Here is a 15,978-nt window from a genome sequence, read left to right on the forward strand (position 1 = left end):
AACTGGCTCACATGCTATTCCCAATATGAAAAGCTTGCCATTTCCTTTATCTTGTTTTCTCTTCTCCCATTTACAGCCCTGTGCCAGTTTCTTCATTCCCTTCAAGTTCTGGCCAAACTTTATTTATCTCTTGACTGACCACTCCATCTAAAATAGTACTCATCACTCTGTATCCCCTCAACACTCTTTATAGGTCATGACCCTCACCTGATAATGTGTTATGTATTTTTTGGTTTACTTGTTGTGTTAGTTCATTCTTGCATTGCTGTAAAGAAATTCCTGAGACTGGGTAATTTATAAAGAAAAGAGGTTTAATTGGCTCACAGTTCTGCAGGCTGTATGGGAAGCATGTTGCTGGCATCTGCTTGGCTTCTGGGGAGGACTCAGGAAACTTACAATCATGGGGAAGGTGAAGGGGGAGCAGGCACATCTGACATGGCAGGAGCAGCAAGTGAGCAAAGGGGGATGTGCCACACACTTCTAAGTAACCAGACCTCATGAGAACTCACTATCATGAGAACAGCAATAGGGGATGGTGCTAGACCATTCATGAGAAATACTCCCCCAGGATCCAATTGCCTCCCACTAGGCCCCACCTCCCACACTGGGGATTATATTTCAACGTGAGGCACAGATCCAAACCATATCACTTCTACACCCACTTCAAGTTTTACCCAAACCTTATTTGTCTCTTGACTGACCACCCCATCTGAAATAGTACTCATCACTCTATCCCCTTAACACACTTTAGAGTTCATTCAGTCCCAGCCATCACTTGACTTGATGTGATGTATTTTTGGTTTGCTTGTGTTTTTGATGCTTTCTACCACGAGAATGTAAGCTCTTATGAAAGTGTAGACTTTTCCATTTTATTTGAATGCAATATGCCATACCTGGGTGAGTGCCTGGAACAGAGTAGATGCTCAAAATAGATATATTTCTTATCACTACATATTATGCAAAATTGATAACATATTTTATATATAATTCATGATTATATATAATAATTACATAGAACCACTCTCAGTGTGGGTTCAATAACCTTGTAACTAATGGGGAAACAAATTCTGACTTTCATAATTGCTTCTCCAAGTGAATGTTTATCTTAGGACCTGTCCTTTATTTCCATTTAATACTGTATTTCCTTACACAAATTTTGGTGGTAGCATTAGATTCTGAGGAGACAAGGAGATAATAAGCTTATTAAATTCTTTCAGAGAATGGTTTGTTTATCCTTTTTAAAGGCAGATGAGAGTCTCCCTTGTTTTTAAACGTCTCCAGAAGGATATTGCTGAGATTTAAGATAATTAATTGTCATGCCTAATAACACTTTAATTTTTAACACCCAAGTAATTGGTGTTACAGGGTAAGCCTTTCTTTGTCTTCTTCCTCTAGTCTCAGCAAGGTAGCACACAGCATGCCTTATGATAGATATTAGAGCAGCCTCTGTAACCTCAAAAACACAGCTTGACAGGTTTATTATATTTTTTTCCCTTTTTTTCTTACCATTTCCTTCCTGCCCTGCCCTGCCCTCCCTGCCCCAACTCTCCCTCCCTCCCTCCCTCCCTTCTTTCCTTCCTTCCTTCCCTCCCTCCCTTCCTTCCTCCTCTCTCTCTCTCCTCCCCCCTCCCCCTACACATAGTGTTTTTTGGAGAAAAGAGAAAAACAAATTACTTGTCTTAAAATTGTTTCTACATGAATTTGTAGTGATTAAAAAATGTTCCACACTATAGATCATCACTTCAGAGGTTAGGGAAAGGAAAGGTAGCAACTTCCTAAAGGAAAAAGCAAATTTACCCACTTAAAAATCATGTTCTATTTACCTCCATCTATATTTGAGGAACAAATGGTGTGAAGCAGTTATGGCCATCTCAGGGAGCATTTCCCCAGATGTATTCCATATTTACTGAATACTTACTATGTGCTAGCAACTTGATATGTATTATTAGAAGAAATCCCCTTAACCAAGAATAGCACATGGATTGAAAAGATCTTCCAGAGGAATATATGTGATGTTTTAATGAATTACTTAATAATAAAAGCACCTAACATTTACTAAATATTTGGTATTGACACAGGTGCTTCATATATAATTAGAAGAAATCTCCTTAAGCAAGAACAGCACATGGATTAAAAAGATCTTCCAAAGGAATACATGTGATGTATTAATGAATTACTTAATAATAAAAGCACCTAACATTTACTAAATGTTGGGTATTGATACAGGTGTTTCATATATATTATTAGTCCCCTTCATAATCTGCAATTTGTAAGGTGTTATCTCCGTTTTACAGTAAGCACATTGTGACTGCGAACAGGAAGTAACTTGGCCAATATAACTAGTAAGCAACCAAACTGGAGATAAGCAATTAGATCAGGAATCTGGAATAAGAGCAGTCATTTGACATCACTTACTTATCAATAACTTGCTGGTTCCATCTGCTTTCTTTTCAAGGCCAACTGCAAGCAAATGCTTATTGTGAAAATCCAGATATAGTATTAATTGGCAACAAGGCAGACCTATCAGAACAGAGGGAAGTCAATGAACGGCAAGCTCGGGAACTGGCTGACAAATATGGGTAAGTCGGTTACACTGAGATGGCATGTGACTTGCACACTGCTGTTCAACAAATGGAGCAGAGACATTAGATTGATATTAGAAGAAATCCGCTTAACCAAGAACAGCATGTGGATTAAAAAGATCTTTCAGAGAGATATATGTCATGTATTAATGAATTACTTAATAATAAGAGCACCTAACATTTACTGTATACCTATAATGTGCTAGCAACAGTTCCTAGACATTAACTCATTTTAACCCATCATAACTAGAGTTATCTCATTTTATATATAAGAATTGAATCACAGAGAGATTAAGTAACTGATGGAAGGCCACCCCACGCTGTTAGTGAGAGGCAGAGCTTAAACTCAATCCAGGCAGTCTGAGATCGAAGCTCATGCTCTTAAACACTGTATTCTTCTGCCTCTCAATCAATAGATGTAAAACTCCAAGAAATAATCCCTGACATGGGTATGAAAATGTGGTCTTTATCCCAGCTGAGCTTGAATGGCAGCTTAAAAAAAAAAACAGAAACAACACCCCATGTAATTGTAAATTGACTTCCGTGGCAGAATCTGTCATTATTTTTTAAATTTAAAGTAGTTTTATCATATCTGCCAATTTTTTATGGAAGAATTCTCCCTGCAGGCTGTACAATTTACACGTCTTCTTGAAACTTTTAAATCCAAATAACCATTGACTGTATTCACACAAATATCCTTATTCAATGCATACCTATCTTTTAAAGCAGATTTCCAGATAATTGAGTGGAAGGGAAGCAGTATTTTAATAGTAATGTTGGTCAGTAGTTTTATTGATCAGAGGGTATTTTTCCCCTCCTAATTTTTTTAAACAGTGATAATGCCTTGGCTTCAACTTCCTGACTACCTCTTGTGTCAATTTCCTTGCCCATAAAACTGGTTATAATCATACTAAAGAGCAGCTCACCAATTTTTACTCACTGAGGAAAAAACAAGGATGCTTTCCAACTTAGCCAGCACAACCATAATTATTTCACAATCTCTCAGCCAGCCGTTTTTGCATGTGTGATTCACTTGTACATCTTGCTGTATCTGTTCTGATTTCTTCCTCTCAAAAATATTTGCCATCCTTTCTATGCTAGCATACCATATTTTGAAACAAGTGCAGCAACTGGACAGAATGTGGAGAAAGCTGTAGAAACCCTTTTGGACTTAATCATGAAGCGAATGGAACAGTGTGTGGAGAAGACACAAATCCCTGATACTGTCAATGGTGGAAATTCTGGAAAGTTGGATGGGGAAAAGCCACCAGAGAAGAAATGTGTCTGCTAGACTCTACATAGAAACTGAACATCAAGAACCCCACCAAAATATTACTTTTAAAAACAATGACAAACCACATAATTGTTGTTGAGTAAACCATGCACAATGGCATGTCTTTCTTTTTCTGCCAGAAAATCTATTTTAAGAAACCAGAATAGTCAACAGTGTTCAAAAGAATTGACTGGTTATCCCTGAGGCCCTTTCAAACATGATCAAAGATTTCCCAATGTGATCTCATCATCATGGATACTCAATTTGTTTATCTTATAGAGAAAGTATATAAGACGATATACAAGAAGAAATATCAGTGAGTTTTAAATAAGAACAAGTTACCTGTCACATTGAAGAAAAGGGTGGGCACTAAAGGGAGAACACAGAAGAATTTCTAAAATATTGGATTTACTTCTTATATTGAGTCAGATGCGTACTTTTAGATTTGCATTGGGGAAAACGTACTAGCTAAAAATGGATACACAATGAAGAATTCTATTTGGCTAATTAAGAATGATATACTATGTACACCCAATAAGCTGTACTAGAATGAATAAATTACTGATAAGGTTACAAATAGGTAAATGTCACACTTCTGTTAAAATGCAGGAGATAGTGTCATAATGCCGTCTTTATATTCTTAATAAATAGCACATTGATAAGAACAGGACTGTAAATGACAAAGTACAAGATAAATACCCTGGGAAAAAAATGAAAGTATGAGAAATTGGCATTTGTACAGCTGAAATTCAATGTATCTGTTAGAGATGTCTGGAAGGGTTACTTAGCCAAATTTTACTCAAGCCAGTTAGGAGCTGACATTATCAGTTGGAATTAAGAGAACTCCAGAGGTTTCCATTTCAAACAAAATTTTAGAAATCGGTTTGGTGTTCAGCTTCACATTTCATTTTTTCTTAGCACATGTTGATAAAATAGTCACAAGGAGTAATTAACAGTTACGGTTTATTAAATCTCTTTTAAAATGCAGTCAAGGAAAACTAGCCTTGAATTTTTTTTAGATAAAATATGATGGTGATATGAAATAAAAAGTGACAATTATTGCAGGTTTCCTTTTAGTTTACAAAAGTACTGGAATCATATTTCTTCCCTCCAAATCTCACCCATTCCTGACTTTGAATCAATTGCAGAAATGCAGGTGTGTTACTTTGTTGATCAATAACTTTGGAACAATTATGGATCAATTCTATGGTCACTCTGAATTTTCATGTCATTAATCACATAAAAATTGATAATACCTGATTCTGTATTACAATATGATTTTGCCAAAGGCAGGACACCTATAGTTGAGCTGTATTGGAGGGACTGGGTGAGGAAGGACCTCTATCTTATCTCACCAAAAAACTGGCCAGTATTTTTTTTTTTAATGTAAAGCTTCCTTTTCTTTCTAAAAAATAATAACAAAATTATTTTTCATTGGCCTATTCTGTTCTTGTGTCTAAACTAACATTACATTAATTTTTAATCTTAGTTTCTGATAAACACAAGCCATTCCTATCAAAATATTATTTCAGTCAATTTTACCAAATAACAAAGACAATATACTTTCTTTTTTTTTTAGTTATGAGCATATGATTTTTTGACAGGCTGTTTCCTCGTCGTATGAATTTTTTCCAATCAAACCTACTTTTTTCATACTCTGTGCATATTTTTTGTGAAGTTATACACATTGAAGACCCTAACAATCCCAGTCCATCATTCAGCTTCCCTCTATGAACTTCTATATGGCACTGAATCAGTTTCAGAAACACAGACAGATCCAAGGAAATGTCTCTTTATAATGTCCTTAGGATGGACTAGACCCATAAATGTGCCATGAATCAAAATATTAATAATTTGAAAGCTTTCATGCTGTTAGCCCCTGATGAAATTCTCAGCATTAACTGGCCAGCTCCTCTGATTTCTGCAGCATCACAACAGGTTCTAAGATGGGTTGTGGCTGGGTATTCCCTCCCATGGCGTTTCCTCTGGGATGCTCTTCATTATCTCAATGCCTGTGCCATGAAGATAGAAAACTGTAAGCTAACATTTAAGATGTTTCTTCTGGAAGGAAAGTGAGCAGGAACAAGTTATATTGCCACTGCTGTGGCAAATTTTGGTGAACTTTTGTGGTCATTATATCAACTTTTTCTTTGAATTCAAATTGTAATGTCCCCTGCATTTCCTTAATAGGGAATGTGAAGCCTTTATAAAACTCTAAAAGTATTCTGTTTTGATATGTTTTTTTGTTTCTATTCATTTTCAGTTATATAATTGATTTACTTATGCCAAGATTCTGTCACCGTCAGTTATTTAATGAGTGTTTTTTCAGGGTCTGTTTTAAGATCATTATTTGATAGCTGTAGCATGAAACAGAGGCTGATGATGCCCATAATTGCAAGACTATTCCTGTAAAAATAACAATTATTGGGTAATAATTTCAAGAGGAATGAGAAGTGACAAAATTGATTTAAAATATTGTTCTACTTATAAATAAATGCTTGATCTAAAAGAAATTTTCTCCATAAAGTTTGACATCTGACCCCAGATTCTATGTAATCATTATTAGAAATTCCTTCTTTCATTATTTCAGGATTAATAGTTCTGTATAATTCATTCTACAATTTCAAATTGATCTGGTGACATAAAGTATACAGACTACTTTAAAGATTTCCAAATCCCCTAATTTACCCCACAACAGCATGTAATTTTAGCCAAGATATGTTCTGTTACTAAGCATCTCCCAATGCTTTAGTAAAACATATTGTATTTAGGAGAAATGTTGAAAATGTACATGAAGCTCTTTTCTGATATAGAAACCATTTCTGGAGTATTTTCACTGGTTTGATGTTTACATTGCTCTAACTCGGTGCCTCAGATACCTCTGTGACCAAATTTGTCTCCAACCACATAGCTCATTTCCTACAATGTTATATCATAGGAAGACCTCACAGAGACACTAACACAGCTAAAGATCTGATATTATCAGCAACGGATGCAAGGACTTTATTGGAATCTGGAGAGTTTAACCACCTTCTCTTGGTCTCCTCACTTACTTCTTATGAAGTTGGCATTACCTGAGACTCTTAGCTGTGATTAGGTACAAGCTTACCTTTTAGGGTAGAAAAAGAAAGATCCTTTGAAAAATGTATCAAAAATAATCCAGAGAACATAATGTTTGTCTTGGTCTGATAATGATAAGAAGTCAAGGCTTGGCATAGAAAATACTAAACGCCAAGAGTTGAGCCTGTGGGTCTCTCTGTAAGAGTTTTAAAACTCTTGCAAGTTACCACTTTATCCAATTTGCTATCATTTTCCTATTATCGCCCTGTAAAATATTCAAAACCAGCTATTTCTAAAGTAAACATTTTATCTGTTGCTTTTAACCAGATAGGTGTCTTTGTCATCCTTCTACTATAAATTGTTCTTTGCCAGCCTGTACAGGTAGATGAACCAGGGAAGAGTTTTAATCAATCTTTTCTTGTCCCCTTTGTAAGAAAGAGACGCTTGCCATAGAGGAGGACATGAGTACATTAAAAATAATTTAGTAGCCACAATATGATGTTCTTTAAGCTGCAAATTGAGTACACTGGGAATCAACAAATTTGATGAAGCCTGTCTATCTCTTCACCAGTGGAGTGAGTGCAGCAGTTAGAAAGAGAAGCAATATTGTGCAACTGGTGCAGTGGTGAGTTAATCGTAGTGTATAACCTTGTGTTCGTGAAACAGGTTGTTCATTGTTCTGCATCTCTCTTCATTTAAAAAGTGCACACAATTCTTTCCTCATTGCATATTACACCAAACGTTTGAGGGAAAAATCCTCATTCGTAAAGGATTTTGGATTTATAATCTAAAACTCAACTATAAAGAAATAATATTCCAAGTCTCTGGTTTCCTAAGATACATAACAACTGTTTATAAAGAAGATCTGAGAGCTGGTATTTGCCAAAGTGATAGAAGAGTTGTTTTTTCCTCTCTACTACCAAGCTTTAAGACATTAAAAGAAGTCTAGTGTATTTGAATATTTTAGAGAAAGCTTTATCATTTTTTAAGATGCCAAGATGCTGCTTATGTTTGCAAAAGTTGTCTAAGAATTCACCATGAGCTATATTTTCTTCTGGATATTTGACCAAGGTGATGTCAGCTTATTTCTGGGGAAGGTGTTGAGCTCTTATACATGAAAATGGATATAGGCTATTATCTGGGATGAGTGTCATTTCGATGCTTTATAAATCCATGAAGCTGCTTGTCTCATAAAGTAGAAGTGACACAAACTTTGGTTGGATATATAGAGAATTTTATAAATTTATTGCCTTAGAATTCCTGGGTGGAGACCCAACTACAATGACATTGTCATGCAAGAACTATAAAGATAATTAGAGTTAAAAGTTGTTTAAATTGTGCCCTTAAATATAGCAGAACCTGGAGAAGGACTTCAAAGGTCGATTTTGAGTCCAAACAAAGAAAAACCTAGTAACAGATAGTTTTTTTTTGTCCATTTTCTTCTACCAAGTAGAGGTTTATGCCCTTAGAACTAAACTAGTAAGAATATCTGAACAAAAAACCTTTTGTTGTTGGCATAAAAATGTGGTACACTTAGAGACATTTTGTTTATTGCATATAAATCTAATTTTTCCATAAATTAGGTTTATGATATTTTCATAAAGCACTTGATTAGTTTTTCAAGGCGTACCATCACAAAGATGCTTTCCTGCAGAGTTCTTCATATCAACAGCCTATGGTTGAGACGTTTTCTTATTTCCTATATAGAGAAAATATCACTAACAAACAAGCAAAAACTTTAGTGCCAAAATAGTGGAACTATTTTGTCATCTTTTGAGAAAAAAATGTACAAAGAAGTCATCTTTTCATTAAGTGGATTCCCTGGTTCCTTTCCAGCTGGTTGTGGAAGTAATGGCTAACATCCCTCAGCTGACTTTGTCTACAAGGATTATTAGCAAATTCTGTAGGAGCAAGCATGTCTGACCTTAACTTAATGGATCCCTTATTCAATCAGTGGCTTCTGTCTTTATGTCTGTTGGCATATCAAAATGGTTTCTGTTCCTAGAAAAGTAATAACATATGCTTATCTTTATTCTTTTTCCAGGTGATTTTGTTTTCAAATGCTCTTTGCGAAAACACCTAGTGTTGTAGAAAGGAAAGTGGCCAGAAAGAACAACTTGGGACCATGAGTAGGTCATTAAATAGCTTAGTGATTTATCCACATATAGGGCTTATAAATCCTGTGTGTGTTTATATGTGCTTCACAGAGTTCGTGTCAGGCTCAAAGGAGATATGTATAAGAAAATGGTTTGTAAATTATGTCCCATTTCATAAACAGACACTATTCACAAACTAAAATTTAATAAAAAACCACAGTTGTAATTTAAACTGCTTGATGTAAAAAGAGGTATCATAGCAGGGAAAACACACTAATTTTCGTACAGTAGAGGTATTGAAAACTGAAAATGGGAAGGCAACTTGAAGTCATTGTATTTGATTGAAAATGTTTAATACGTCTCATTACTGACAAAATATGTCATCTTGTATTTATTTCAAGGAAACCAATGAATTCTAGGTAGTATATTACAAGTTGGTCAAAATATTCCATGTACAAATAGGGCTTCTGTGTCCACAGCCTTGTAAGAGATACTGATTGTATCTGAAATTATTTAAAAAAAAAATAAATTATCCTGCTTTAGTTAGTGTGTTAAAAGTAGATGATGTTCTAATATAACACTGAAGTGCTTCATTGTATCCCAACAGTTTACCTTCAAGTAATATTATCTTTATTTTTAGGCTAAGCACGTTTGATTATTTTGGCTGTCTCCTACATAGATCTGTTTTGTCTAGTGCTATGAATGTAACTTAAAACTATAAACATGGAGTTTTTATTCTATATGCCCCTTAATAGACTGTGGTTCCTGACGCACACTGTTAGGTCATTATTTTGTTGTACCAAAGTTCTAGTGGCTTCAGAAATCATAGCATCCAATGATTTTTTGGTGTCTGGGTTTGAATACTATGGTTGAGAATTGTATTCAGTGATTGTTGCTGCACACTTTTCAAATAAAAAATGCATTTTTATTAATTATTTTCTGTACTCAAAGCAACTTTATTTCTGTGCTGAAGTTGAGTGTATGGTGAGTGGGGAACATTAAACCAGTATTAGCATGGAACTTGTATCACATTAAAAATGGATTCCATTCCCAACTAGGAAATAAGTGATTTGGACTTAGCAAAGTGATTTTTACTTACCTCTCCAAACTTTTCATTAATTATTTAAAGACTGGGCTTTGGAAGTGAATTTTTAAAATAATTTTGAAGGAAACATTTATTAAACTTAGCAATTAACATGTTGAAGTGTTCCCTAGTACATAAGCACTTCCACGTATTATAACCTATTTCTTCTCCATAAGAAAATGCTGAGCGGGTGGTGGTATCCACCTTAGTGGCACAATGGTGAAAGATGGTGTTCGAGGCCAACTCCAGACGACAACTGTACAGCTTCCTTTACAAAGTTCATTTGCAAAGGCTGACTTGTTCCCAGAGTGGATCTCCCTCCATATGTTACTTAGATCGGCTTTGCCAAGATAATGATAAGTTCTTAATTTAAAGATAAACAGCTCTCCCACTGCAGGCAAATAAATCCTTGGCACCATTCTCTCAACTTTATTCCCCAGTAGCAATAATGCTGTTTCTCACAGGCAGAATCTTTTGCCCACTGGGTTCATCTTAAATAATTCAAGATAAGTAATTGAGAACTCATTTTTCTTAATGGTTTTATAGAATTTTTAAAAAGTCATAGCATGCCCCATATTGAGGAAAAATAAAATAGGGCTGCTGGACATTCACTGTAATTATAGAATTTCTGTTTTTGAAGCCATATATAAGGTGTATTATTCACAGTTCTCCATGCCAAGGAGAATTTAATTTCTAATATGGATTGCTACTTGTGGGGAAAGAATAGCCATAATAGTGTGAGCATGGCTGTTCTCTTAGAAACTCATTTAGGTGACTTGCATTACAGCTTAGGAAACCTATACACTAACTGAAGTTTAACTAAAGCTATGTTATAGGTACCCAATGTTTTGTGATGGTAATCTGACTTTTGTAATGATCATAGTTTTGGACCATTTCTCTGAGAAAGACAAAAGAATGTCCATTACCAAAAGGATAAAAATTAAAACCAGCAAGATTACAAGAGAGGATTTCATCTGTTCAATTGATACCCCCAAGAAAGTTACATCACGAGCTCGTTCACTCTCATGAGAAAGTGAACCAAAAGGAGTGATTTGGAGTTGTGCTGGTTAGAACGTTGAATTATGAGTGCTCCCACTCTGAGCAACCTTGGGCCGTTTCTCCTCCCCTTACTTTCAAGGGCCTTTCCTCTAGCCAAGAGGAGAAATCAAAGCAAGACCACTTAACTGAACCATCTAGGCGCAGTTTTTCTTTTGATGCTTTTTGCAGAGAACATGGGCTTTCTCAGTATATTAGGGAAACTAGACCCAGAGGGGGTTGAGATACAGATTCCAAAAAATTGTTGGCTAATTACTGCTCAGCACTCAAAGAATTGGAAGGATAACTTACTAATCCAATAAAAGGAATGATTTACACAAAGGAAATATGACAAAACATATGCATAGTTAAGGATTTAGATGATATTGAGTCTTACTCTCCTACTTAAATTGCAAATCTATAGTTAACATTTGTTAAATTATCACCCAATTTAAAATTGCAACCACACTGTCATCCCTAAAACTCCCCATTTGTGGGTTCAGCTTTATTTTTCTTCAATTCTTCAGACACCTCTGACTGTATTATCTGTCCCTCCTCACTAGAATATATTCCCATGAAGTTAAAGACTTTTTCTTTCTTCCCTGCCCCTCCCTGTCTACCCCACCACCAAACTGCCCACTACTGTAGCCCTGGCATCTAGAACAGTGCCTGGCAAATAGGATGTGATCAATAAATATTCGTTGAAAGAAAAATGAGTGAATCCTGCCAGAGAACCTGATTAGGTGGACTGTAGAATAACAGTGCTCATGTCTTTTACTACTTTATTGAAGCAAATATTATATACAATACATTGCACATATTTAAACTGTATAATGTAATGACCACTGTCATGAATGTTCCCATGAAAAACACCATTTTGAAGACACTGAACATTGCTATGGCCTCCAATGTTTCCCTATGCCCTTTTGTAGTCTCTTCCTCCTTCTACTCCTGTCCCCAGGACCTTGGAACAATGTGGGGGTTGCAAGCACAGACCATCCCCTCACCAGGAAGTCAAAAATTCGCATATAACTTCTGATTCCCCTAAAACTTAACTACTAATAGTCTGCTGTTGACCAGAAGCCTCACTGATAACATAAATATTCAATTAACACATATTTGGTATATGTATTATATACTGTATTCTTACAATAAAGTAAGCTAGAGAAAAGAAAATGTTATTAAGACAATCCTAAGGAAGAGAAGATGTACTTACTATTCATTATGTGAAAGTGGGTCATCATGAGAGTCTTCATCTTTGCCTTCACACTGAATAGACTGAGGAAGAGGAGGAAGAGGAGGGTTGGTCTTGCTGTCTTAGGGGTGGCAGAGGTGGAAGAACATTTGCATGTAAGTGGACCCTTGCAGTTCAATGCCGTGTTGTTCAAGGTCAACTCTACTAATTTGCTCTCTGTCATTATGATGTCATATAGTATATCTTCTTTTTCCCTCTGGCTTCTTTCACTTAGCATAAGGATTTGAGATTTATCCATTGTATATATTTGTTTGTGATTTGGTGGTTTTATATTGTTGAGTTATATTCTAATATATAAGTGTACCACATTTTGTTTATCTATTTATCGGTTAATGGACATTTGTTTTTAATTTGAGGCTCTTACAAATAAAGTGCTATGAAAATTCACATACAATTCTTTCTGTGGAAAGAATCTTTTGTTTCCCTTGGGCAAAATAATGAGGAATTGAGTGACTAGATCAAATGGCAAGTTCATATTTAAATTTTTAAGAAACAGCCTGTTTTCCAAGTGGTTATACTATTTTTGCATTTCCACTTGTACTAAATGAAAAGTCCAGTTTTTCCACATCCTCACTAATGGCAAGTCCTTTTAATTTTAGTTGTTCTAATGGGTTAGAGTGTTAGACACCACTAATGTGGCATCTCTTAGTGGTTTTAATTTGCATTTGACTGTATTAACATATTAAGCATTTTTCAGGTGTGTATTTGGCTTTTGTATATCTTGTTTTGTAAAGCAATGGTTCAATCATTTTTGCCCATTTTTATTGTATTATTATTTTTATGTTTTAAGAGTCTTTATGTATTCAGGATTCAAACCCTATATATGTTGTGAGTATTTTCTCTAATTCTATGGCTTACTTTTTGTTTCTCTAGTGGTGTCTTTCAAAAAGCAAAAGAGATGAATTTTAATAAAATTTGATTTATAATTTATTTTTATTTTTTGGCTTATGTTCTTTGTGTGCTATTTTAGAATCTTGCCTGCCTTAATATTGCAAAGATAATCTACTAGGTTTTCTCCTAGAAATTTTGTAGTTTTAGCTTTACATCTAGGCATAATTATTGTGTATGGTATTGAGTAAGGATCAATGTTTACTTGTTCCCCCCACCCCATGCAGACATTTCCAGTATTTCTGGTACCATTGGGAAGACTTTACTTCCCCCATTGGATAGCCTTGACATCTTTTTCAAAAATCAATCAATCATCTAGATGGATCTATTTATGGATTCTTTTTTCCAACCATTGATATATCTGTCTTTTCACCAACTGCTAATATGTTGATTCTTTTATGTTAATCTTGTACTCTGTGACCTTGTTAACTTCACTTTTTCCAGTTTTTTTCCTAGCTTTATTGAGATATAATTAACAAATAAAAATTATATATATTTAGGATATATAACATTTTGATATGCATAAACATTGTGAAGTGATTACTATAATCAAGCTAATAAGCATATCTATCACTTCACATAGTTACCTTCTGTGTGTGGGGGGTGGGGTGAAAATATTTAAGAACTATACCCTTAGCAAAGTTCAAGTATACAATATCTGGTAGTTTTGTAGTTTTATTAGAGTTCTCTATATCAATAATTATATGAAATGCAAAAAGTGAATAGTTTTACTTTTTTCTTTCCAATCTGTATGCCCTTTCCTTTCTTCCTTCCTTCCCTCCTTCTTATTCTTCTTCCTCTTCTTCTTCTTTCTTTCTCTTTCTTCTTTCTTTCTTCTTTCACTTTCTTTCTCTTTCTTTTCTTTCTCTTTTTTTCTTCTTCCTATTTTCTTTTCATTTTATTTCTTTTATTTTTCTTTTCATTTTATTTCTTTTCTTTTTCTTGCCATATTCCAATGATTAGGACCTGCAGCACAATGTTTAAGACAAGTGGTAACAAAAGCAGGCATCTTTGCCTTTTTCCCACTATCAGTAGGGAAAGCATTAGTCTTTCACCATTAATTATATTAACTGAAAGCTTTTCATAAATGCTCGTTATCAGAAATGATGTTTTCTATGATTCCCAGTTTGCTTAATGTTTTTATCATGAAAAGGTGCTGAATTTTGTAAAGTGATTTTTTCATGTACTAAAATTACCATATAATTACTCTCCTTTATTATGTGTATATGGTGAATTACATTAGTTGATTTTCTAATGATAAACCAACTTTACATGCCTAGGATAAATCCCAATTTTCCATAATTCTACCACAACTTTAAACAATTTTTTTGTGTAGGGGAAAATAAATATATTTCTTTCCCATCTTAGTTTCATGGCTGAAGCATCTATAATAAAAGATAGATTAATAAGAGACCAATATACAAATTTATTTAAGTTGTATGTAGCAATAGGAGCCTTATAAAAAAATTAAGACCTGAAGAGATGGGTAAAGCTGTGTTTTTTTTAATGCTAGTTTTGATGAAGATGTGGATAGTTGTGAAGAAGTATACTGGAGAAAAGGAGTATGAGCTAATGTTAACAAAGTCGGGGGAAATTAGCAAGGCCTGTTTGTTCAGATTCTTCTCTATGTCCCTGTGTCTTCCAAGATAAGGATATTCCTTTCCGGTGGGTATAAGGGGGACACCTCATGAATGAGGGTCCTATAGGGGAAAGTTAAAAAAAAAAATTCTTGCTAGATTTTGTGACCTGCTTCAGGGGAGAAGGAGGGAAAAGTAAGAGTGGGCTTCCTGCTTCTGCTGTTTTCTCAAATGCCAAGGTGCCATGTTTTGGGGTAGCATGTCCTGAAAGCCATCATTAGTATATACTTTAATAACAAATCAATTAATATTATCACTTAAATCTTTATTGCCTCCTTAATATTTTCCACCAAAAAATAAGAAAGGAAGGAAGGGAGACAAGAAGGAAGTTATAATGATTGCAATATTAGTTGGGGGACTTTTCAATTCTGGGTGGATAGAGTAACTACTTGGATATTGATGAGGATTCTGTATTTATTTGCAGGTCAGAAGAGAGGTAGAGATGTTCAAAGTAAACATGAATGAATCTGAGAAGTTGTGTGTGTGTGTGTGTGTGTGTATGTGTGTGTATGTGTGTGTGTGTTCCTCTTAATTTTATAACTCTTTTTTCAAATATAGAGTAAAAGCTTAGTAGATTTATTTTATTTTCAATTTGAATCCAAGGAAAAGCAGCAGAAAAATTCAGGAAGCTATTTAAAAATCTGTTCACTGACCAAAACAATACATATACTATGGATAATATTGTCATAAACAATCAGATAAAAACTATTGGTCTGGCGCCAGTGGCTCATGCCTGTAATCCCAGCACTTTGGGAGGCTGAGGCGGGTGTATCACCTGAGGTCAGGAGTGCGAGACCAGCCTGGCCAACATGGCAAAACCCCGTCTCTACGAAAAATACAAAAAAATTAGCCGGGCGTGGTAGCAGTCGCCTGTAATCCCAGCAACTTGGGAAGCTGAGGCAGAAGAATCGCTTAAACCTAGGAGGCGGAGGTTGCAGTGAGCCAAGATTGCGCCATTGCACTCCAGCCTGGTCAACAAGAGCAAAACTCTGTCTCAAAACAACAACAACAACAACAACAACAACAAACAAAAACCAAAAAAACCAAAAAACTACTTAATTCATTTAT

General features: G+C 35.0%; 1 protein-coding gene across 3 annotated transcripts in view; it reads left to right on the top strand.

Moving 5' to 3' along the window:
* RAB27B (RAB27B, member RAS oncogene family) overlaps nt 1–9,946 on the top strand; it is a 185,100-nt gene extending 175,154 nt beyond the window's left edge. For 2 of the 3 annotated variants that reach the window (XM_054460512.2, XM_063653705.1), the window contains exons 6-7: nt 2,456–2,579; nt 3,684–9,940. In XM_054460512.2, coding sequence (XP_054316487.1) covers nt 2,456–2,579; nt 3,684–3,873 — 314 coding nt within the window. In that variant the 3' untranslated portion in view covers nt 3,874–9,940. Of the gene's footprint in view, nt 1–2,455; nt 2,580–3,683 lie in introns of all 3 variants that reach the window. The other variant, XM_054460510.2, reaches the window with a different exon arrangement.
* Nucleotides 9,947–15,978: the final 6,032 nt, after the last annotated feature.

Source organism: Pongo pygmaeus, chromosome 17, assembly GCF_028885625.2.
Source record: "Pongo pygmaeus isolate AG05252 chromosome 17, NHGRI_mPonPyg2-v2.0_pri, whole genome shotgun sequence".
Lineage (NCBI taxonomy): Eukaryota > Metazoa > Chordata > Mammalia > Primates > Hominidae > Pongo > Pongo pygmaeus.